Raw genomic sequence first — 18031 nt, 5'->3', positions numbered from 1 at the left:
TGTTGAAAGGAACTGAATAATTCAATGCTTTACATCTGATTGCACCATTTGCATGAATTCATTTAATCTGCAGTTCTTCCTTTTGAAGAGTAGTTTCTTTTTTACAACATTCTAAATAATGCTTCGCTGAAGTCGCACTTTCACTTCGGTTATCATCACACTGTAAAAGACTGCACAAAATGCGGTCGGTATCACAAAGCTCAAACAGCAGGGCAAACAGATGGTTTTTAGGGTGAAACTCTAGCTGAGTTATTTCTGTATCAGTTACAAGTGAGCAGGGGTGGGAGTCAGTAAGGTCAGGATGCATCAGTAACATGAAAGAAGCAGCTGGTCTGAGAAGCCCATCACTGCAGGTCTTTGGACAAATGCTTAGAGGAGAACTTGAATGCTGGCACTCTACAGGAGAAGAGAGCACGTGGAAACAGAACATTTCGTTATTTAGACCAATAATACAATACCAAAGGCCCTGCGATTTTAAAATGAGAAACCCTAAGAATACAGAATTATAACAAAACAAGAACAAAATGGAGCCGTCTTAAACACTTCCTTATTTGGTCTTTCATATCATGTATGGACTTACATAGACAGTCATACAGAAGACTTATTTATAACAAAGGCACAAGACATTTTGAGGTGGCATGGAGCTGTAAATTTTAAGATAAGATGTACAATTGATCATAGGTAATTGCATTATGAGGTAGATATTTCTACTAATTTGCATCAGTTAGGCTTTTAAAACACACGCTTCCTCCTCTAAAACCCAGTTTGATTCTTAAATTGTATGTGAATTTAACTTAACACAAATACAGGAAAAAAGGTAATGATGTGGAGTCTGTTTCCATAGTTATGAAACATGAATACTTAAACCATTAACTAAAATGTGGAGGCTGACCAAGATGCAAGCCAGTAGTGTAAACAGACTACCTTTACAACCACAGCACTGCAATTGAATAAACACATAAGAAAGGGAAAAAAACAGCAAAATGGATTGGAAAAGGTAATTCTCCTGCATAAATTGTGAAAAAAAGAAACCAAGACGCAGACACACCCTTTTCTAAAATTAGATATATAGAGTAATATAGCAGTAATGTTTTAATGCTTGATGGTCTGAATTTTTAGTTTTGTGCACAAAAGTTACAAATATATTACTGAATTATTCCTTTCACTGAAATGAGTCAAAACAGTTCTACAATAATCTTACAGAGTGACTTAGAAGTCGCATCAGTTCCCTCAGGATGCCAATTGAGATGCAAGGAGTGGACGATTGGATACAAAAAACATGGAGAAACTGGGGAACCAAAATGCAAACAATGGATTTTAGCGACCACGAAAGCTTAACTTGCTGATGTTTCACGAGCTACAGTGTTTAAGTTGATGTGCAACTTGATGTCCGAGTAGAAGGCAAAACGAGAGAGCAGATCAATTGACTGCAAATGTCAAACTTGGGTGTGAGCAGGCCATTTTGTCACAAACAAAAACCACTCATTACACCTGTCAATCCATATTAGCAGACCCAGAGGTGCATAGGGCAAAGGACTACTGAACAGTGGAGAAACAAGATACGGTCAGATGAATCATCTTTCACCATGTTACTGACAGACTAGCATACGTGTGGCACCAACCTAAAGCCCTCATTCTAAAGACACACTAAAGCCAAAGTTCTTGATTCCAAAAGTGAAGGATTCTGGTCGTTTAGTGGTATGAGGCACATTTTCTTGGCACTGAGGATTGCTGTGCTGCGCTAGTTTAGGTTTAGTGATGTGAAGCGCATTTTCTTTTTTTTAAAGAAAAGGTACTTGTTACGATTTTACCATGCTGAAAGGTAAGGAAAAGAAACAACGCTGTGGAGCCTTCTTCAGGTGCATGCCTATGATGCAGCATTTGTGAGGCTGCACAATAGTTAGATGAGCACGACGCTGATGTTATCCTAATGCCTGGGTTACAGAGTTGGAAATCACTTTCAAAAGTATAATTGCAGAATATTCCATAGTTTCTTGATTGGGTTCAGTGCTGGTGACTACGAAGGTCATGATTTTGAGTTTCTCATGGAAGAAAAGTGCTGCATCCCTCCTGGAGAACTTTAGTTGCATGTAGACTACTTTCAATGGAACATATACTGCAGGCCATTCTAGCCACACACTGATGGCCTGACAACCTATTAAGTGACTGTACATTAATGTTTTCATTTCCAAGTCAATTACCTATACTTTCATAGGTTAATGATTCAGCTGCAAACACATGACCCAAGATCTGAAAAAATGTGACGTAAAAGAAAACTTTGCAGATTAACATGGCTGAGATTCCTTTTCTATTGTGGCACACAATTCACATTTGGCTTCTTTGAAGACAAACTCTGCCAACCCCAACTTCGATTGTGAACAATGTACTATATTTTAACATAAGGGTGTGTAAATGTGTAACTCCCACCAGCCCAGAAACACAGATTCAGAGTTCATAGACTTTTCCTATTCCCTATATTAGGTCATAACTGGCCATAAAAGGTTATTATACATGATACTATTTAACTAACTACATGACTGAAAATTATACTGTGTATGCATGTATTTGTAAATGTATAGGTATTTGTACATATGTAAACGATAATACAGTACCATCATAATGAGTTTGATTAGAAATAGGTAATAGTACTATGAGCTTTTTTAAGCAAACATGAACAATCTTATACCAGCATGTGTGATCTATGAAAAGCCATGAAGTGTGACAATCAATGAATCTTAATGAAAATTGAAATATTTAGTGTCACTGTCTCCCACATTTCCTTTCAACAAGAGAGAATCACCTAGCCAGAAGGCTTCACTGCAAGTCTCTCTCTCCGGCATTGTGAACAGGGGACAGTAAACAAATACTGCTGTGATCCCTGAAGCACAATGGTATATTGCAATCTTCAAGAAAGGCTGATTTTAAAAGTACTGACAAGCTATGTTTAAATTACAAGCTTTTAAAGCAAAGCATTACTAAAAGGTGTTCTTTTCATACACTGTCCAAAAATGTCTTGGGCCTGTCTCTTTTTAAATTACACATTATTTTCAAAAGATTTACTGCAGTGTGTGTTTAGGCTAGGAAGTGCTATTACAACAAACAATTTAGGCAACAAAAGACCATTTAGAAAGATAGTATCGTGGACCTTTTTCAGGAAAGTCTGTACAGATGCAAAACTTCTGAAAGAACTGTTGTAAATGCTACGTCATGAGAGGAGTGTGATTATGTATTGGGTTGGGAGCTGCTCCGCATGGGATCGCAAAGTATTGCAGAGGGTGGTGAAGTCAGCGCAGCTTATCACCAGCTGTGAACTACCAAGCATCCAGGAGATCTACTCAGCTACTATAGATGTCTGAAGAAGGCCAGGTCCATTCTCAAGGACCCCAGTCATCCCAGTCACAAACTGTTTTCCCTCCTACCGTCCGGTAAACGGTACCAAAGCATTTGGTCCAAGTCCAACAGACTACAGAACAGCTTCTACCTCCAGGCAAAAGACTGCTAAATAGCCAACCCGCAGCTCTTTAGCAAATCACCTGTAATGGCTACATGGACACACAATCCTCACTATATTCAGCATAACTGCACTACATGTATATATTGCATACACCATGGACACATAACAGCCCTACTCGAATTGAGTTTTATTCAATCTCAAAAATGTAACCTCAATTTTGTGATTTTTGTGAGTTCTTGTGATTCTTGTGATTTTTGTGAGCTCGCAGAAAAAGAAATTTCATTGCCAGCAACTACTGCTGCACACCATATTGTTGTGCATTTGATAAATAAACTTTGATTTGATTTAGATTATTTTGATTTGTATTCAAATAGGAAATGCATACAAAACTTCCAGAAGGATCACTCATTTGGTTAAGTGATGCCATTTTAAGTTTCCATTTTCTCACTCTTATAGGAATTTGTCTCAACATAGAGATAATAAAACTCATAGAACTGGTAATGTAATTTGTTTCCCTATAAAACAAAATTCAGGATCTCCAAAGAACAAGGGAGGTTTGAACTGAAATGTTCACTTTCACATCCTGAATTGTATTAACATGTTCATGGTTCAGTAGTACATACAGATCTCATGTCAAGATCAGACAAGAGAAAAGGAAGCAGGCTAATTTCAGGATGAGGTTGAGGAAGGATGATTTCATTTTTGTTTCTACTGATCCAAAACATTTTTGTAACAGCTGACAACAGCTACAGAAACATGGCAAAGCAAATATTACCCCTGATCAGACGTTTGCCCATCCCTTTATGCATATCAACCATTTTTTTGTTTGTAATTCTGCAAATACTTTAGCCCAAGTGATGTACAATAAACCAACTGTATGACGCATAAAAGAACATAATTCACAACTAAAAATAAGTTGCACTGTGCATTACTAAGCAGAGTGCAATAAAAAACGATATGATATGGAGGGACATTAAAGTCATTAAATCAATTAAACAGCACAAGACAACTATGAACATCTTAGCAAAATGTAGAGTTCTGCACACTCACTTACCAGGTTCGTGTACGCACTTCATAGCGGTAGAGATCATCCACCAAACCGTACTTATTAGCTGGAAGAGCTTTATACCCTCCATGCACATACACAGACTTTGTCGCACTATCATAAACACTGCTGTGTCCATAGCCTCCCTGGGCAATAGCTCCCTTAGTCTCTGGCACAAGCCATGTATTTGTTCCTGAGGAAAAAGAAAGTATTAAGATTAGGTAAGACACAACAAGTATTTATAAAGCAAACCATAAATCTTATCTTTGGAAGTCCTGTAACAATAGTTAAATGAGTTGTCAAAACTCTTGTGGATGCTAACAATGTTCTTAACGTTAAAGCCCTAAATGAAAAGCAATACACTCACATTAAGAGTAGAAATGGCCAAGGCCTTTACCTGAATTTGTGATAATTAAAAACTAAGCCTCACAACTGTAACTGTTATTTTTGTTAATGTTCCCATTTACTTTAGAAGAATGAAGACAACACACACATCCTCTAAAACAATCACTCTCAATACATCCATGTCGCCTGCAAACTCCACAGAACAACTGTAAATGCTAGGGGATGAGACAGAAGACAGAAGTAGTTCCCACCATTGGCACAAAGATACCCAGCTGCAGACAGGGAATAGCTTGGTAAAACGTATGCCACTACCTCTTATAGGACTTGACTATAGTCCACAATTGATATAATGTAGCCCAGATTCAAACCAGCAATAAATTAGGCCCAATGTACTCTAACAGGAACAGGTTGTGTGACGCAGGGGCTCCCTATAATTCCACTTCTGGCACAAACGTCTGCAGGGTAATATGGGCTGCTGGCCAGTTCACAACTGACAACCCACTGAACGTGTGAGGCAGGGCAGTGCCTGTATGGGAGACTTCCTGGGAAAAACTAAGGTTGCTGCTGGAAGAGGTATTAGGGGGACCAGTAATAATAATAATAATAATAATAATAATAATAATAATAATAATTGCTTACACTTATATAGCGCTTTTTCTGGACACTCCACTCAAAACGCTTTACAGGTAATGGGGACTCCCCTCCACCACCACCAATGTGCAGCATCCACCTGGATGATGCGACGGCAGCCATAGTGCGCCAGAACGCTCACCACACATCAGTTATCAGTGGGGAGGAGAGCAGAGTAATGTAGCCAATTCATAGAGGGGGATTATTAGGAGGCCATGATTAGTAAGGGCCAATTGGAAATTTGGCCAGGACACCGGGGTTACACCCCTACTCTTTTCGAGAAGCACCCTGGGATTTTTAATGACCACAGAGAGTCAGGACCTCGGTTTTACGTCTCATCCGAAGGACGGCGCCTGTTTACAGTATAGTGTCCCCGTCACTATACTGGGGCATTAGGACCCACATGGACCGCAGGGTGAGCGCCCCCCGCTGGCCCCACTAACACCTCTTCCAGCAGCAACCTTAGTTTTTCCCAGGAGGTCTCCCATCCAGGTACTGACCAGGCTCACACCTGCTTAGCTTCAGTGGGTTGCCAGTTGTGAGTTGCAGGGTGATATGGCTGCTGGCCATGGGGTATGGGGTGCTCACCTTGTGGTCTGTGTGGGACCTAATACCCAGTACAATGGTGGAGACACTATACTGTAAAATGGCACCATCCTTCGGATGTGACATAAAACCGAGGTCCTGACTCTCTGAGGACATTAAAAATCCTAGGGCATTTCTCGAAAAGAGTAGGGATGTTACCCCAGTGTCCTGGCTAAATTTCCCATTGGCCCTTACCAATCATGGCCACCTAACCCCCATCTATGATTTGGCTTCATCACTCTGTTCTCCTCCCCACCGATAGCTTCTAATTATTATTATTATTATTATTATTATTATTATTATTATTATTATTATTATTATTATTATTATTAAAGGCATAACAGCACATGACTACAGTTTCTACCAAGAGAAAACTTTCACTTCCAAAAACTCTGCTTCACATATCCTGGTGCCATGCACGATTAATGGAGAAGGTGAACTCGAGCACTCAGCCTGGTTTACAATAATAATCTAATAATACTGGATATGTAAGAACTGATTCATTAGGAATAATTGTTTTAATCCTGTTACTGCTTTTTCATTACATCAAACTATAATGCTTAAATGTTATTCTTGGCTAACCAGAAAGTTTTGGACTGCAAGCTCTACTCTGGTGTCGCCTGTGGTTTGATTTCGAACTCCAAGTCCATCCAGACGTGTTACGGTTCTACATCGGCTTTAAAAAAAAGCGCTGAGCCAAATGGACCATTCCCAAATGAAGTTACCCACTTCACCTTGCTCTCTCCCTCTGCAATCACTCATGTGCAATGTCCTACAGACTTACTGAAAATACAGGCCTTGATCATTTGTAAATGACCTGTTATTAAAGGCAAGACTACTACAACTGAAATCTGTAAAAAAACATTGTATTTCTTATCTTACGGGCATACAACCCAACAGAACCTGGAGCACATCATTTTTCAAATCAACAGATGGACAGATATGGAGCAAAAAAAAAAACACTTTCAGTTATCAGAATTAATACTGTCAGCCATCTGCAAAGACAGTGCTTATAGAGTACATTTATAATACAGATAAGGATTTATATGAGAATGATGCATAATCATAACTAATATGTCATCTGCTGAAGCAGGCCCAACAACACAGATGCTGCAATAATTTTTATTGCTCCAGCATTGTGTAATCAGTGCTAAACAATGGGGTGTGATGCACAGCCAGAGAGGTCACCACACAGACTAAAAGCATGTGAAGAGACCAAAGTACACCAGAGTCCTCATGGACAAACTGTACTGACTAGCAAACAACCTACTTTGTAAAAAAAACACAAAATGAACTAAAACAACTGCACTAACAAACCTGTAAAAAGGGGGGTATCATAAGATGTTAGATTGAAGAAGAACACTACAAAATATGATATGCTTCCTATTAAAGAATAAAAACATCAGAATAATAATTTCCTGAAGGCCTTAGAAATAATGAGGACAACAGCAGCCTCCTTTAGTCTGAAGTGGGCTGGCAGTCCTTACTGTATGTGGTCTTAAAATAATTATTTAACTATGGAAACATGGCTCTACTAATGCTGTGCAACAGTAATCTTATTTCCATCCCAGCTTTATTCTATTTCAGGTTTATTTGCCGCAGGCTAGTGTATATAATTCAACACAGAGTGCAACTTTTTAAATTTATACTTAGTACCTGTTACCTTAGTTTTGGAAAGTCTGCTTAGGCAGACGTACATAATTTGCTTTTCTGGTTGTACGGTAAACTGTCCCACACCTTTTAAATACCTGAAGAGGATCAAACTGTGATACCAAACGCATTCCCTCTGCACAACACAGTAATCTTAAAATGATGGTTTCTAATATTTTTTCCCTTTAATCTTTAAAAAAGCAGTGTGATTCAGAACAGAACACAAATTCTGCCTAGAGCAAAAACTCGTGGGTTGTTTCCAGCATTTGTGCTGTTCATTAGGTTAAAAATAATACCGCCCTACAAGGGATTCATAGCTATCTTACGTGCAACACATTGTTTGTTTTGCTATTTTTAATCCAGATTTGATTTTGTGTGCTCTTTACCCCATAAGGCCCCGTGTCTGGGTTTGAGTAATACTATTCCCCTCGTGGCAGACTGCAGCCCTGGAAAAATGCAATAACGTACTCTCCTGCTGTATTACAGCTCCATCTAATGGGCTTTGCAGGAAAAGCTTGGAAAATAGCAAGCATGCACCAACACTTTGAATGGTATATGTATCGCAAAGAGCTGCGAAACGAGATAAAACTGGAAGAACACTTCCAGGTCTTTGAAAACTGTGCTATCTGCAGGTGTTAATTTCAATTCATGTCTTAACAAACAAGTGGTTTACCTGGATCAATATTGCAAATTTTATTACATCCAGGAACTGATGGCTATTACTGAACATATAGTATTAGACTACAGTTGTACATGGCAATTTTAACAGACCTTCCAAGAAACCTTACACATAAACCTTAGCAAACAGTACAGAAATAGCATGAAAGGTCAAAGGGCTTACAGTTTAAAACTTTTCTCATGTTTATTGTCACGTTCTTATCTGTGCTTCGTCACATTCAATACCTCTGACTCCCAAAGCCAGATGTAGTGCTTTGAAGAAGCTGTTTGTGAATCTGGGATAAGATGTAAAACACCTTAAAATAATCATACACTATGAACAGAACTTAAGAGAAAACATTAGCATAACCGCACTCCAAAATCTATTTCCTAAAATAACATTTTTCAGGGGCCATCACTATGTCAAGTGTTGACTTTTGCAGAGCAGGACAGGTGTGTTGCTAGTTGTACAATGTTTTCCAGCGTTTATAATAGGCAGTACAAATATTTAATCTAAGTGTTCAAGATAGACTTACCGTATTGGATGGCAACATACTGTACCAAGAAACCAAAAATTTATAGCAGAAATAGAAGCAAGCGTGTTTCTGTACTGCACTTACGTAGGTTGTATTCCTGTACATTGCTGATATAGCTGTACACAGATGAATATCCAAAAATGATGACCATTATCACGTCTCCATTGTCAAACTCCACAACATGAGCAGAGTGTCCCTCCACTCCATACTGCTGGCCATGAACCAGGACAGTGGGGATTTTTTTACTCCACATCTGGTTTGGGATATTGAAGACCCATAATTCATCAGTGACATTCCCATTACTGGTTTCAATTTTGCCTCCATACAGGTAGATGTCATCCTGTTGGAATACAAAAGCAGAACGCTGTGAGAAAAAAAAACAAACACAAAATTAAGTGCAAAAATATCCATGCTCTCCATATATCTAAAGGTATATCATGCTCCATGTATCAGATGTACTAGGACCTGTATAGGATGACATTATTCAGTATCTCCCAAATGACACTTCAAGATGAGGTATCAGATAAAAATAAAAAAAATCTCCATGAGGACACATATTCCTTTATAGACTGGGATAAAGCAAGTCAATACCACTACAGTTTTTAAAATAACTATATATAGATTCCTGACACTGTGTACTCCAAGAGAATGAGAATGTCAAACCAGCTGCACTTTGCAAGTAGTTAAAAATTATGCTGAAAGTTTCCTTGAGGAAAAGTTTGTCCTCTGTTCCCTTTCTAAAATAGAAACAAGAATTCCAAGGTGCACAGTAGAACAGTGTTAAAAATAAACAATGGGGGCCTGAGCTGCGCCTCCAATAATCTGCAGAAAGTCTTAATTCTTCCTGTGGATTACGCTCAGTACGTTTTCAACAAAGAAAAGAAAGGGAAATATTAAAATATATATGTGTGAAGTGCAATGTGTTGTTTTTTTCTTGAGTCATCTTAAAATATGGTGTATTTAAACTGAATATTGATCAGCTGCATCACAGTTGTGTAGAAGACTGGAGAGTCACTAAAGACTCTGGACTGGACAGAAGTGAAGTCACATCGGGCATTCAGTGAGCTCTCAGTAATGACATGATGTAGGTTACTTTTCAAGACACACATTGCCACTTTGTGTGTTTCTTAAACTTTTGTGTGTTTAACGGGAATTAAAATTTAAAGGGTATAATGCACTTACTAAAAGTACCTCTGTCCATATTCAGCCTTGACGTATGTCTAATGCCACTTATTTAGACTGAATGTGAAACTCAACCCACCCGTGGCCGCAAATTCTGGCTGCTTTTTAATAGCAGCAGATCTCTTAAAAAGTAATCACATATCATGTATGAATGTTTACTTAAATGTGATTAATGTTTTCAAAATAAATAAAAATGGGTTATTAATTAGATGTGTAAAAGTATAGAAGATCATTTCAGTATTTATTAGGATGCGATGCTAATGTGTTTACTTTGTCAAGATGTTAAGTATAATTATGCCACCTCTTGTCAAGTGTTCACTTACTGTACATTCTTTTTAAATTTAAGTCACACATAACATGTTCTGCATTGCTATGTGTCAATGTAAACAATTACTGTGTTTAAGGGGGTTACACGGCTTCTGCTCCAAACAACCTACATTACCAGATTTCATCTCATTGACCTACATACATGGGGATAGCAGAGCACTTCAAAATACATAAACATCATGTGGCTAAAAGTAAGCCAAGTTTAGCATTGTGATGAAGGGGGGTGACTAATGCAATCATTTTAATGCTCAAGTTGTGATGGGTATTCAGCAAACTAACATGTCTGTATGACAGGGTTTATGTATCAGTTATAGCTGGTAACACACTCACTGAAGTAGAAGACCCCATTTCAACTGCACAGCAAAACACAAAAATGACAAAGCCAATTTAAGGCTACTTAAAGTTTAGAAGTTATCTTAGTCTAGAGCTAGCTTGCAATGACAGAGATCAATTCCAATTACAGAAACAAATGATCATACAACTGCAAGGCTTCCCAACTGAAACTGTACAGTATGTGAAATCAATTAGCTTTGACAAGAATAGGATCTGAATTAGAACACAATCTTGGTGAGTAAGTGTTGATCTATCGTAAAAATAAATACAACTTGATGCTCTTTGTAATGAAAAAAATATTAGATGATAATTTAGGAGAGGATCAAGCTTTTTAATTGAACTTAACAGAAGCAGCAGTTTTCAATAAAAAATGCAAGGCCATTTTATTCACAGAAATTTGTGTTCGTCTTAAGAATATTCAGAGCCCACAAAAAATAATTTGATTGCATGGTGGGAAAAACTAACATTTTTAATAAAAATTATATTCTAAATATACAAGATAGTTGTTTAAATCATGTATTGTTGAATGCATATATAATAGAGATTTAAGTAATACATTTACTGTAGGTACACAGTACAAAAGCAGTGATCGCCAGATTTACTGCCAGGCCAGACAATTAAGGCAAATTATCTCATGCAGAAAAACAATTCAAAAGAAACAGACTACTTCCAAATACATTTCAAGAGAAAACTGAATTGAATACATCATCTAGATTCTATAGCATGTATTCCTAATTTTCTACCTACCCTGCACAAGACCAAATTCATCTCACATAAAACTTCTCTTTTCTTGTGTTATGTTAAAAACAGCACTATCAACATACAGAACGAGATGGTAAATCCTGCAATAATACAAACCAGATTGTGACATCTGCCACAAACCTACCCATTGTTTTTAAGTGTATCTGGTTAACAACAGCAATATAGTATCTGATAATATGCAAAGTGGATAAAGCATAATATTTTCAAAATAAGAATCACAAATTACTTTATATTATAGCCAGCCACATTTGAAAATTCACATTTCACAATTCAGTATTTGTATTGCAAACTCACATGTTCCAGACAAAATTATTTATCAGCAGATATCTTTAAGGAATTCAAAAACCAAAATAGGCTGCTTCCAGAGGTATTCAGACCCCTGTGCTCTGGTGGCTCCAAATTTACTCAGATTAAAAGAAATTGCCCTAAAGCATATATAATCCTTGCCATTGGCCTCTGTCTGTTCACCACTTAAGTGACTATCACATTATCAGTTATTTGTCAGCAGATATCTTTAATAATTCTTGTCTTTATAATTTTCTATTTGCATGTAATTTCCAATACACCTTATATTAAAGGCCTAAGTCTCATTAGTCTTTTTTAAAGAAAAATTAAAATAACCAGATCCCCAATGCTCAAATTATGGTGAGACAATAATAAAACTAAGGAACTAGAGTATGGCATCAGGAACCACAGCTCATAGAACATGTGTTCTTGAAAATACTTTTTATTATGAAATACAATGATAAAGATTAATTTCCACTGCTTCAAACAATAGTGTTTAAGGTAGTGGTTTTGCCACATGCATTTTGGTTTCATTCTCTCTCCGTCTTTAAAAGCACTACAAATCTTTTCATTTTAATGCCCCAGAACTACTGTTGCCTGCAACACACCACACTCCTCTACCTTACTATGAGCAATGTAAGCATAAACTGTTGAGAGTTAATTTTTTTACACCCCTCAGCAGTTTGTGCATTAAATTCATTAAAAGTTTTAAACTTACTTTTCTCATTTATGCATAATCTGTGAAAAGTATGAGCGATGTTTTGTAAGCTTTAAAATGAATTTTCCCCTTAACGTAAATCTATGCAGTTTCCAAGCAGATAACAGTCAAAACCATGTTCTCAAAACGGATACTGTACCTACAAATATGTTGAGAAGAATTTTAAATGAGATGTTGTTTTACAGTTTACATTTTAGTTTAATGAGGTCTTTATCAGTCCAGCAGCTCCATCTGGTGACTGGATTTGCAACATACTGTACTCAAGATATTAAATTAAAAATACTATCAGAAATAAAAAGGATTCCACTGCATGTCCTGGAAGGAAACTTTTTTCTTCCCCATGCCCCTCTCCAGATACAATGCTATGATTTTTTTATTCTGTACCTTGAGCATGACTTAAAAAACTATGTACTAATTTATATGCTAATTGCGGATTTCATTTTATGCTGTTGCTAAGCCACAGCTAAGTACAAAATATTGCTGCACGCTCCCCAAAGTGAGAGCAGCACCAGCAGTGTAAGCTTAGGCTATCAAATAATGTATCAAATAAGTTAAAGTACTGTACATGCCCAAGACAGACTTCAGTGTTTAAACCCTCAAACACCCCCACTGCATTCACCATACCTGAAACAAGGTAATTGACTGATAAAAGTAGCCAAAACATATCTGTAACTAAGATACAGTTTTTGTAAGATGTTGTGGCTCTGCTTCTACAAAAATAAAAAGAACAAATGTCTGTTTTTTTAATATTGTTAACTTACTCTACAGTTCTAAATAAACTTTTTCCCAAAGTTTACTGGACATGTATCGACATTAAGACGGCCAACATAAGTATAGCAATACCGCCACTATGAGAAAGAATTCCATATACAGTGCCTTGCGAAAGTATTCGGCCCCCTTGAACTTTTCAACCTTTTGCCACATTTCAGGCTTCAAACATAAAGATATAAATTTTTTATTTTATGTGAAGAATCACCAACAAGTGGGACACAATTGTGAAGTGGAACGAAATCTATTGGATTTTTGAAACTTTTTTAACTAATAAAAAAATGAAAAGTGGGGCGTGCAAAATTATTCGGCCCCTTTACTTTCAGTGCAGCAAACTCACTCCAGAAGTTCAGCGAGGATCTCTGAATGATCCAATGTTGTCCTAAATGACTGATGGTGATAAATAGAATCCACCTGTGTGTAATCAAGTCTCTGTATCTCTGTATCTGTATCTCTGTCTTAAACAAAATAAGATATGAAGGAGTACTTATTACAGGTCACATACAGTACTAACAATAATGCACAGCAATTAGACAACTGCAGAGACTGGCACCTGCTCTGTGATAGTCTCAAGGTTCTGTTGAAAGCGCAGAGAGCATCATGAAGACCAAGGAACACACCAGGCAGGTCCGTAATACTGTTGTGGAGAAGTTTAAAGCCGGATTTGGATACAAAAAGATTTCCCAAGCTTCAAACATCCCAAGGAGCACTGTGCAAGCGATCATCTTGAAATGGAAGGAGTATCAGACCACTGCAAATCTACCAAGACCTGGCCGTCCCTCTAAACTTTCAGCTCAGACAAGGAGAAGACTGATCAGAGATGCAGCCAAGAGGCCCATGATCACTCTGGATGAACTGCAGAGAACTACAGCTGAGGTGGGAGAGTCTGTCCATAGGACAACAATCAGTCTTACACTGCACAAATCTGGCCTTTATGGAAGAGTGGCAAGAAGAAAGCCATTTCTCAAAGATATCCATAAAAAGTCTCGTCTAAAGTTTGCCACAAGCCACCTGGGAGACACCCCAAACATGTGGAAGAAGGTGCTCTGGTCAGATGAAACCAAAATCGAACTTTTTGGCCACAATGCAAAACGATATGTTTGGCGTAAAAGCAACACAGCTCATCACCCTCAACACACCATCCCCACTGTCAAACATGGTGGTGGCAGCATCATGGTTTGGGCCTGCTTTTCTTCAGCAGGGACAGGGAAGATGGTTAAAATTGAGGGGAAGATGGATGCAGCCAAATACAGGACCATTCTGGATGAAAACCTGTTGGAGTCTGCAAAAGACCTGAAACTGGGACGGAGATTTATCTTCCAACAAGACAATGATCCCAAACATACAGCAAAATCTACAAAGGAATGGTTCACAAATAAACGTATCCAGGTGTTTGAATGGCCAAGTCAAAGTCCAGACCTGAATCCAATCGAGAATCTGTGGAAAGAGCTGAAAACTGCTGTTCACAAACGCTCTCCATCCAACCTCACTGAGCTCGAGCTGTTTTGCAAGGAAGAATGGGCAAGAATTTCAGTCTCTCGATGTGCAAAACTGATAGAGACATACCCCAAGCGACTTGCAGCTGTAATCGCAGCAAAAGGTGGCTCTACAAAGTATTAACGCAAGGGGGCCGAATAATTTTGCACGCCCCACTTTTCATTTTTTTATTAGTTAAAAAAGTTTCAAAAATCCAATAGATTTCGTTCCACTTCACAATTGTGTCCCACTTGTTGGTGATTCTTCACATAAAATAAAAAATTTATATCTTTATGTTTGAAGCCTGAAATGTGGCAAAAGGTTGAAAAGTTCAAGGGGGCCGAATACTTTCGCAAGGCACTGTATGCACAATATTTAACTGTTTTTTTTAAGATGCATCAGTACCACCCCTTTGCCCCCCAGGAGCAGCCTTTCACAACGCAGTAATGAAACAAAGGAAAGCCAAAAGGCTGAGAAATGAAAAGCATGCCTGTTAACCCACAAAACAAGAACATAACAACCTGGAGAGGCTGCAAGCATCCATGAAGACAGCAGAAAGAATCTCAAGACACTATCTTTTGTGGTCATCCATGTAGGTGGATAACAACAAAAAATAATGCAATGGCGCCCAAAAGAGTAGCTTTAATCCCAGTCAAGAGAAAAAAAAAACGAAAGAATTTGAATTAGGAGCCTTTACACTGGGGGTGTAAAGTGAGGGTGTTATCAGACAAGACATCTTAGAAAGTGAAAGATTAAGACTGCCAAAGTAATCATGAGTTAAATCAGAACTAATTTCACATTCATACTTATTACTTTGGAAAAAGATACAGCATATTGTAAGACAAAAACCTTCCAGTTTCCTTCTTAAAGCAGAGCTCTATCTCCTGCTCTTTCAAACTTTTTCATGGAAGAAGAGGGCATCTACATGAATGGATTGTTTTTTTGGACATACAAATATGGATATGTTGTGTCCAAGGACATTCTACTTCAGTGTTTCATGTTCAGTTTTTTCTTACATAAACATTTGTGCATGGATGCTTTAATTTGACACTATCTGTTAAGAGTTTTATACACCTGTTGTCAGTAAACCAGATCTTACATACATAAATCCTTTATTCCATGCAAATGGCAACACTGGCAACAGAAGGGTAGGAAAAGGATAGCTCAACATCGCCATCAAGTGACACCACAAGGTCAAGCATCAAGTGATGTGCTGCAAGCACAGATGTTTCCCCTTACCATAAAGCATAAACATTCCTTTCAATTTAGAGACACAGGTTTAAATATAAACCAGTGGAATGTGCATCCCCCTTGTGCTAATCTCAAAAAATGTCAGCATGGTTTCAAATTTTGCTGATAGAAAATTTATATAACAGCTGCCTAAACATTTGGCAAAATAAACTTGACATTTAAAAAAAAACACCCGGAACTACAAAACATTGATACAAACTATTTCAGATAGGTGAAGGAAGACTTTTTCCACAAGAGCTTGAGTTGTGTGAAAGGGAAAGGGAAGACAGCTTCCCTTTATCTTATGACAGGCTTCACAGCTGGCAGTCATCAAACTAAATCAGACTGTAAGTTCTCAGCTCCTTTCTCTAAGATCTTCCTGAGAGAAGTCTTGTGAGGTGTTCTTCTCCAATGTGTCGAGGTGAGGACCTACACCACTAGAAAGCCCCCTCACTGAGAAGTTGACAGATGCTATTAAAATAAGTTGATTATATGCTCTTGGAAAATCAAATCTGTAATGTCATGAACTGCAAAAATGAAATCAGTAGTAGATTTAATGAATAGCAATGGTTCTATCAAGCATTATATATTCTACCTTCACAGTAATCATCTGAAAAGTCATTTGCAGTTCACGCCACATTGCAGTCTCGCTATTTCCTCTTTCTCCTTTATGTTCTATTTAATCGGTACAATTGCACATCTGAAAAGTATGGCGAAAATTAAATGAGTGCCCAACAGATGCATTCAACCTTACAGTAAAGGGAAGATTTAGAGCCATTACTGGGGGAAAAAAAAAAACTTAGTCTGAAACACTTTCCTTGACCTTTCACCTATTGATTGATCAAAATTCCTGCAGAAAATCCCATTTGTTTACACCAACAATAACTCACTGTCTCCTCTTCCTAGCAAAAAGCTGCAGAACCTTCTGCTTTCAGTGTTGACCCTCTTTACAGGTGGCTGCTTTTAACTTCTACCCCATAATCGATGTGTTTAGATTACATTAAGAGAAAGACAAACACAGCTGCCCAAAGAGGTTAAAATTGAGAATTTAGAAGAAATCGGAGAACCTAAACAGCAGCAAAACCAGCACTGCTTCAGACAAGTAAAAATGAAACACAAAAGGCTCTTCAGAATCCACCTGTCTCTATCTGAACCTGAATCAACAGGACACTGCTTTCAACAGTAAATTTAATCCTGCTGTCCACATGTGACTGTCAAATCATTCAAGCTGGATTTCTCCCTATATGCGGCTTTCTGTTCAGTTTTTCCTTTACCTGTAGCCTCCCTGAAGCAGGCAGTATCTATTTTCCTGGTGTTATCTCTGTAGCAGAAGGGACAATCCTCTTAAGTCTGTCTCCCCTTCACTGCAGGATGTTTTACCTCTGAGCCAAAACCAGTCTTTGTTAAAGGTTTAAAAGTGAAAAACTGCTAGTGCATCTCATCCTTTTTCGCTACCATAAAGGAAAACAAATTCTCTGAACTCTAACTGAATACATTCCAGGGAAGTACCATGAAGTTTGTACTGTTGGTTAGTTTGGAAATAACTGATGTGCAAGATGAAAATTAAACATTTGCAACACACTTTCTTCCAATAGAAAAAAAAAAACTCAGGCAGTGAAATGTATTGGAGACCAACACAGCAGTTCACATTGAACGTCTCTTTTTTGTTAACCTGACAAAATTTAACTCCTTAAAGTTTTAAAGCAGATGTTGCATAAGAAGTAAAGAAACCTGCTAAAAAAAGAAAAAAAAAGATGAAGGTGCGAATTAATTTCAACCTACAGGTCTTTTCACTGCAAAAAAAGACAATGACAAAGATTCTCTGTGCAATTAGCACAGTCTTCACTCTCTGCCAGTTATGCACCAAATTATTTAGGCTCGGCAGCAAAGTAGCATAGTGGTTTGCATTGCTGACTCGTAGCTCTGGGTTCAATTCAATCTGCATCATGTTTGTATGCTCCCCCAATGTTCTCATGGGTTTCCACTGATTTCTTCACACAGTCCAAAGACATACTGGTGGTTAACTGGGTTTGGGGAAAACTGGTTTG

At 37.9% G+C, this 18031-nt stretch overlaps 1 protein-coding gene across 2 annotated transcripts in view; it reads right to left on the bottom strand.

The window, feature by feature from the left end:
- LOC148661720 (attractin-like protein 1) overlaps positions 1 to 18031 on the bottom strand; it is a 429208-nt gene that overhangs the window by 324526 nt on the left and 86651 nt on the right. For both annotated transcript variants that reach the window (XM_088635864.1, XM_088635865.1), the window contains exons 8-9: positions 8987 to 9242; positions 4509 to 4692 (exon numbers count right to left, since the gene is read on the bottom strand). In XM_088635864.1, coding sequence (XP_088491990.1) covers positions 4509 to 4692; positions 8987 to 9242 — 440 coding nt within the window. The remainder of the gene's footprint in view (positions 1 to 4508; positions 4693 to 8986; positions 9243 to 18031) is intronic.

The sequence above is a fragment of the Lepisosteus platostomus genome, chromosome 6 (genome assembly GCF_059453375.1).
Source record: "Lepisosteus platostomus isolate fLepPlt1 chromosome 6, fLepPlt1.hap1, whole genome shotgun sequence".
Taxonomy (NCBI): domain Eukaryota; kingdom Metazoa; phylum Chordata; class Actinopteri; order Semionotiformes; family Lepisosteidae; genus Lepisosteus; species Lepisosteus platostomus.
This window is presented reverse-complemented; position numbering and strand designations above follow the sequence as displayed.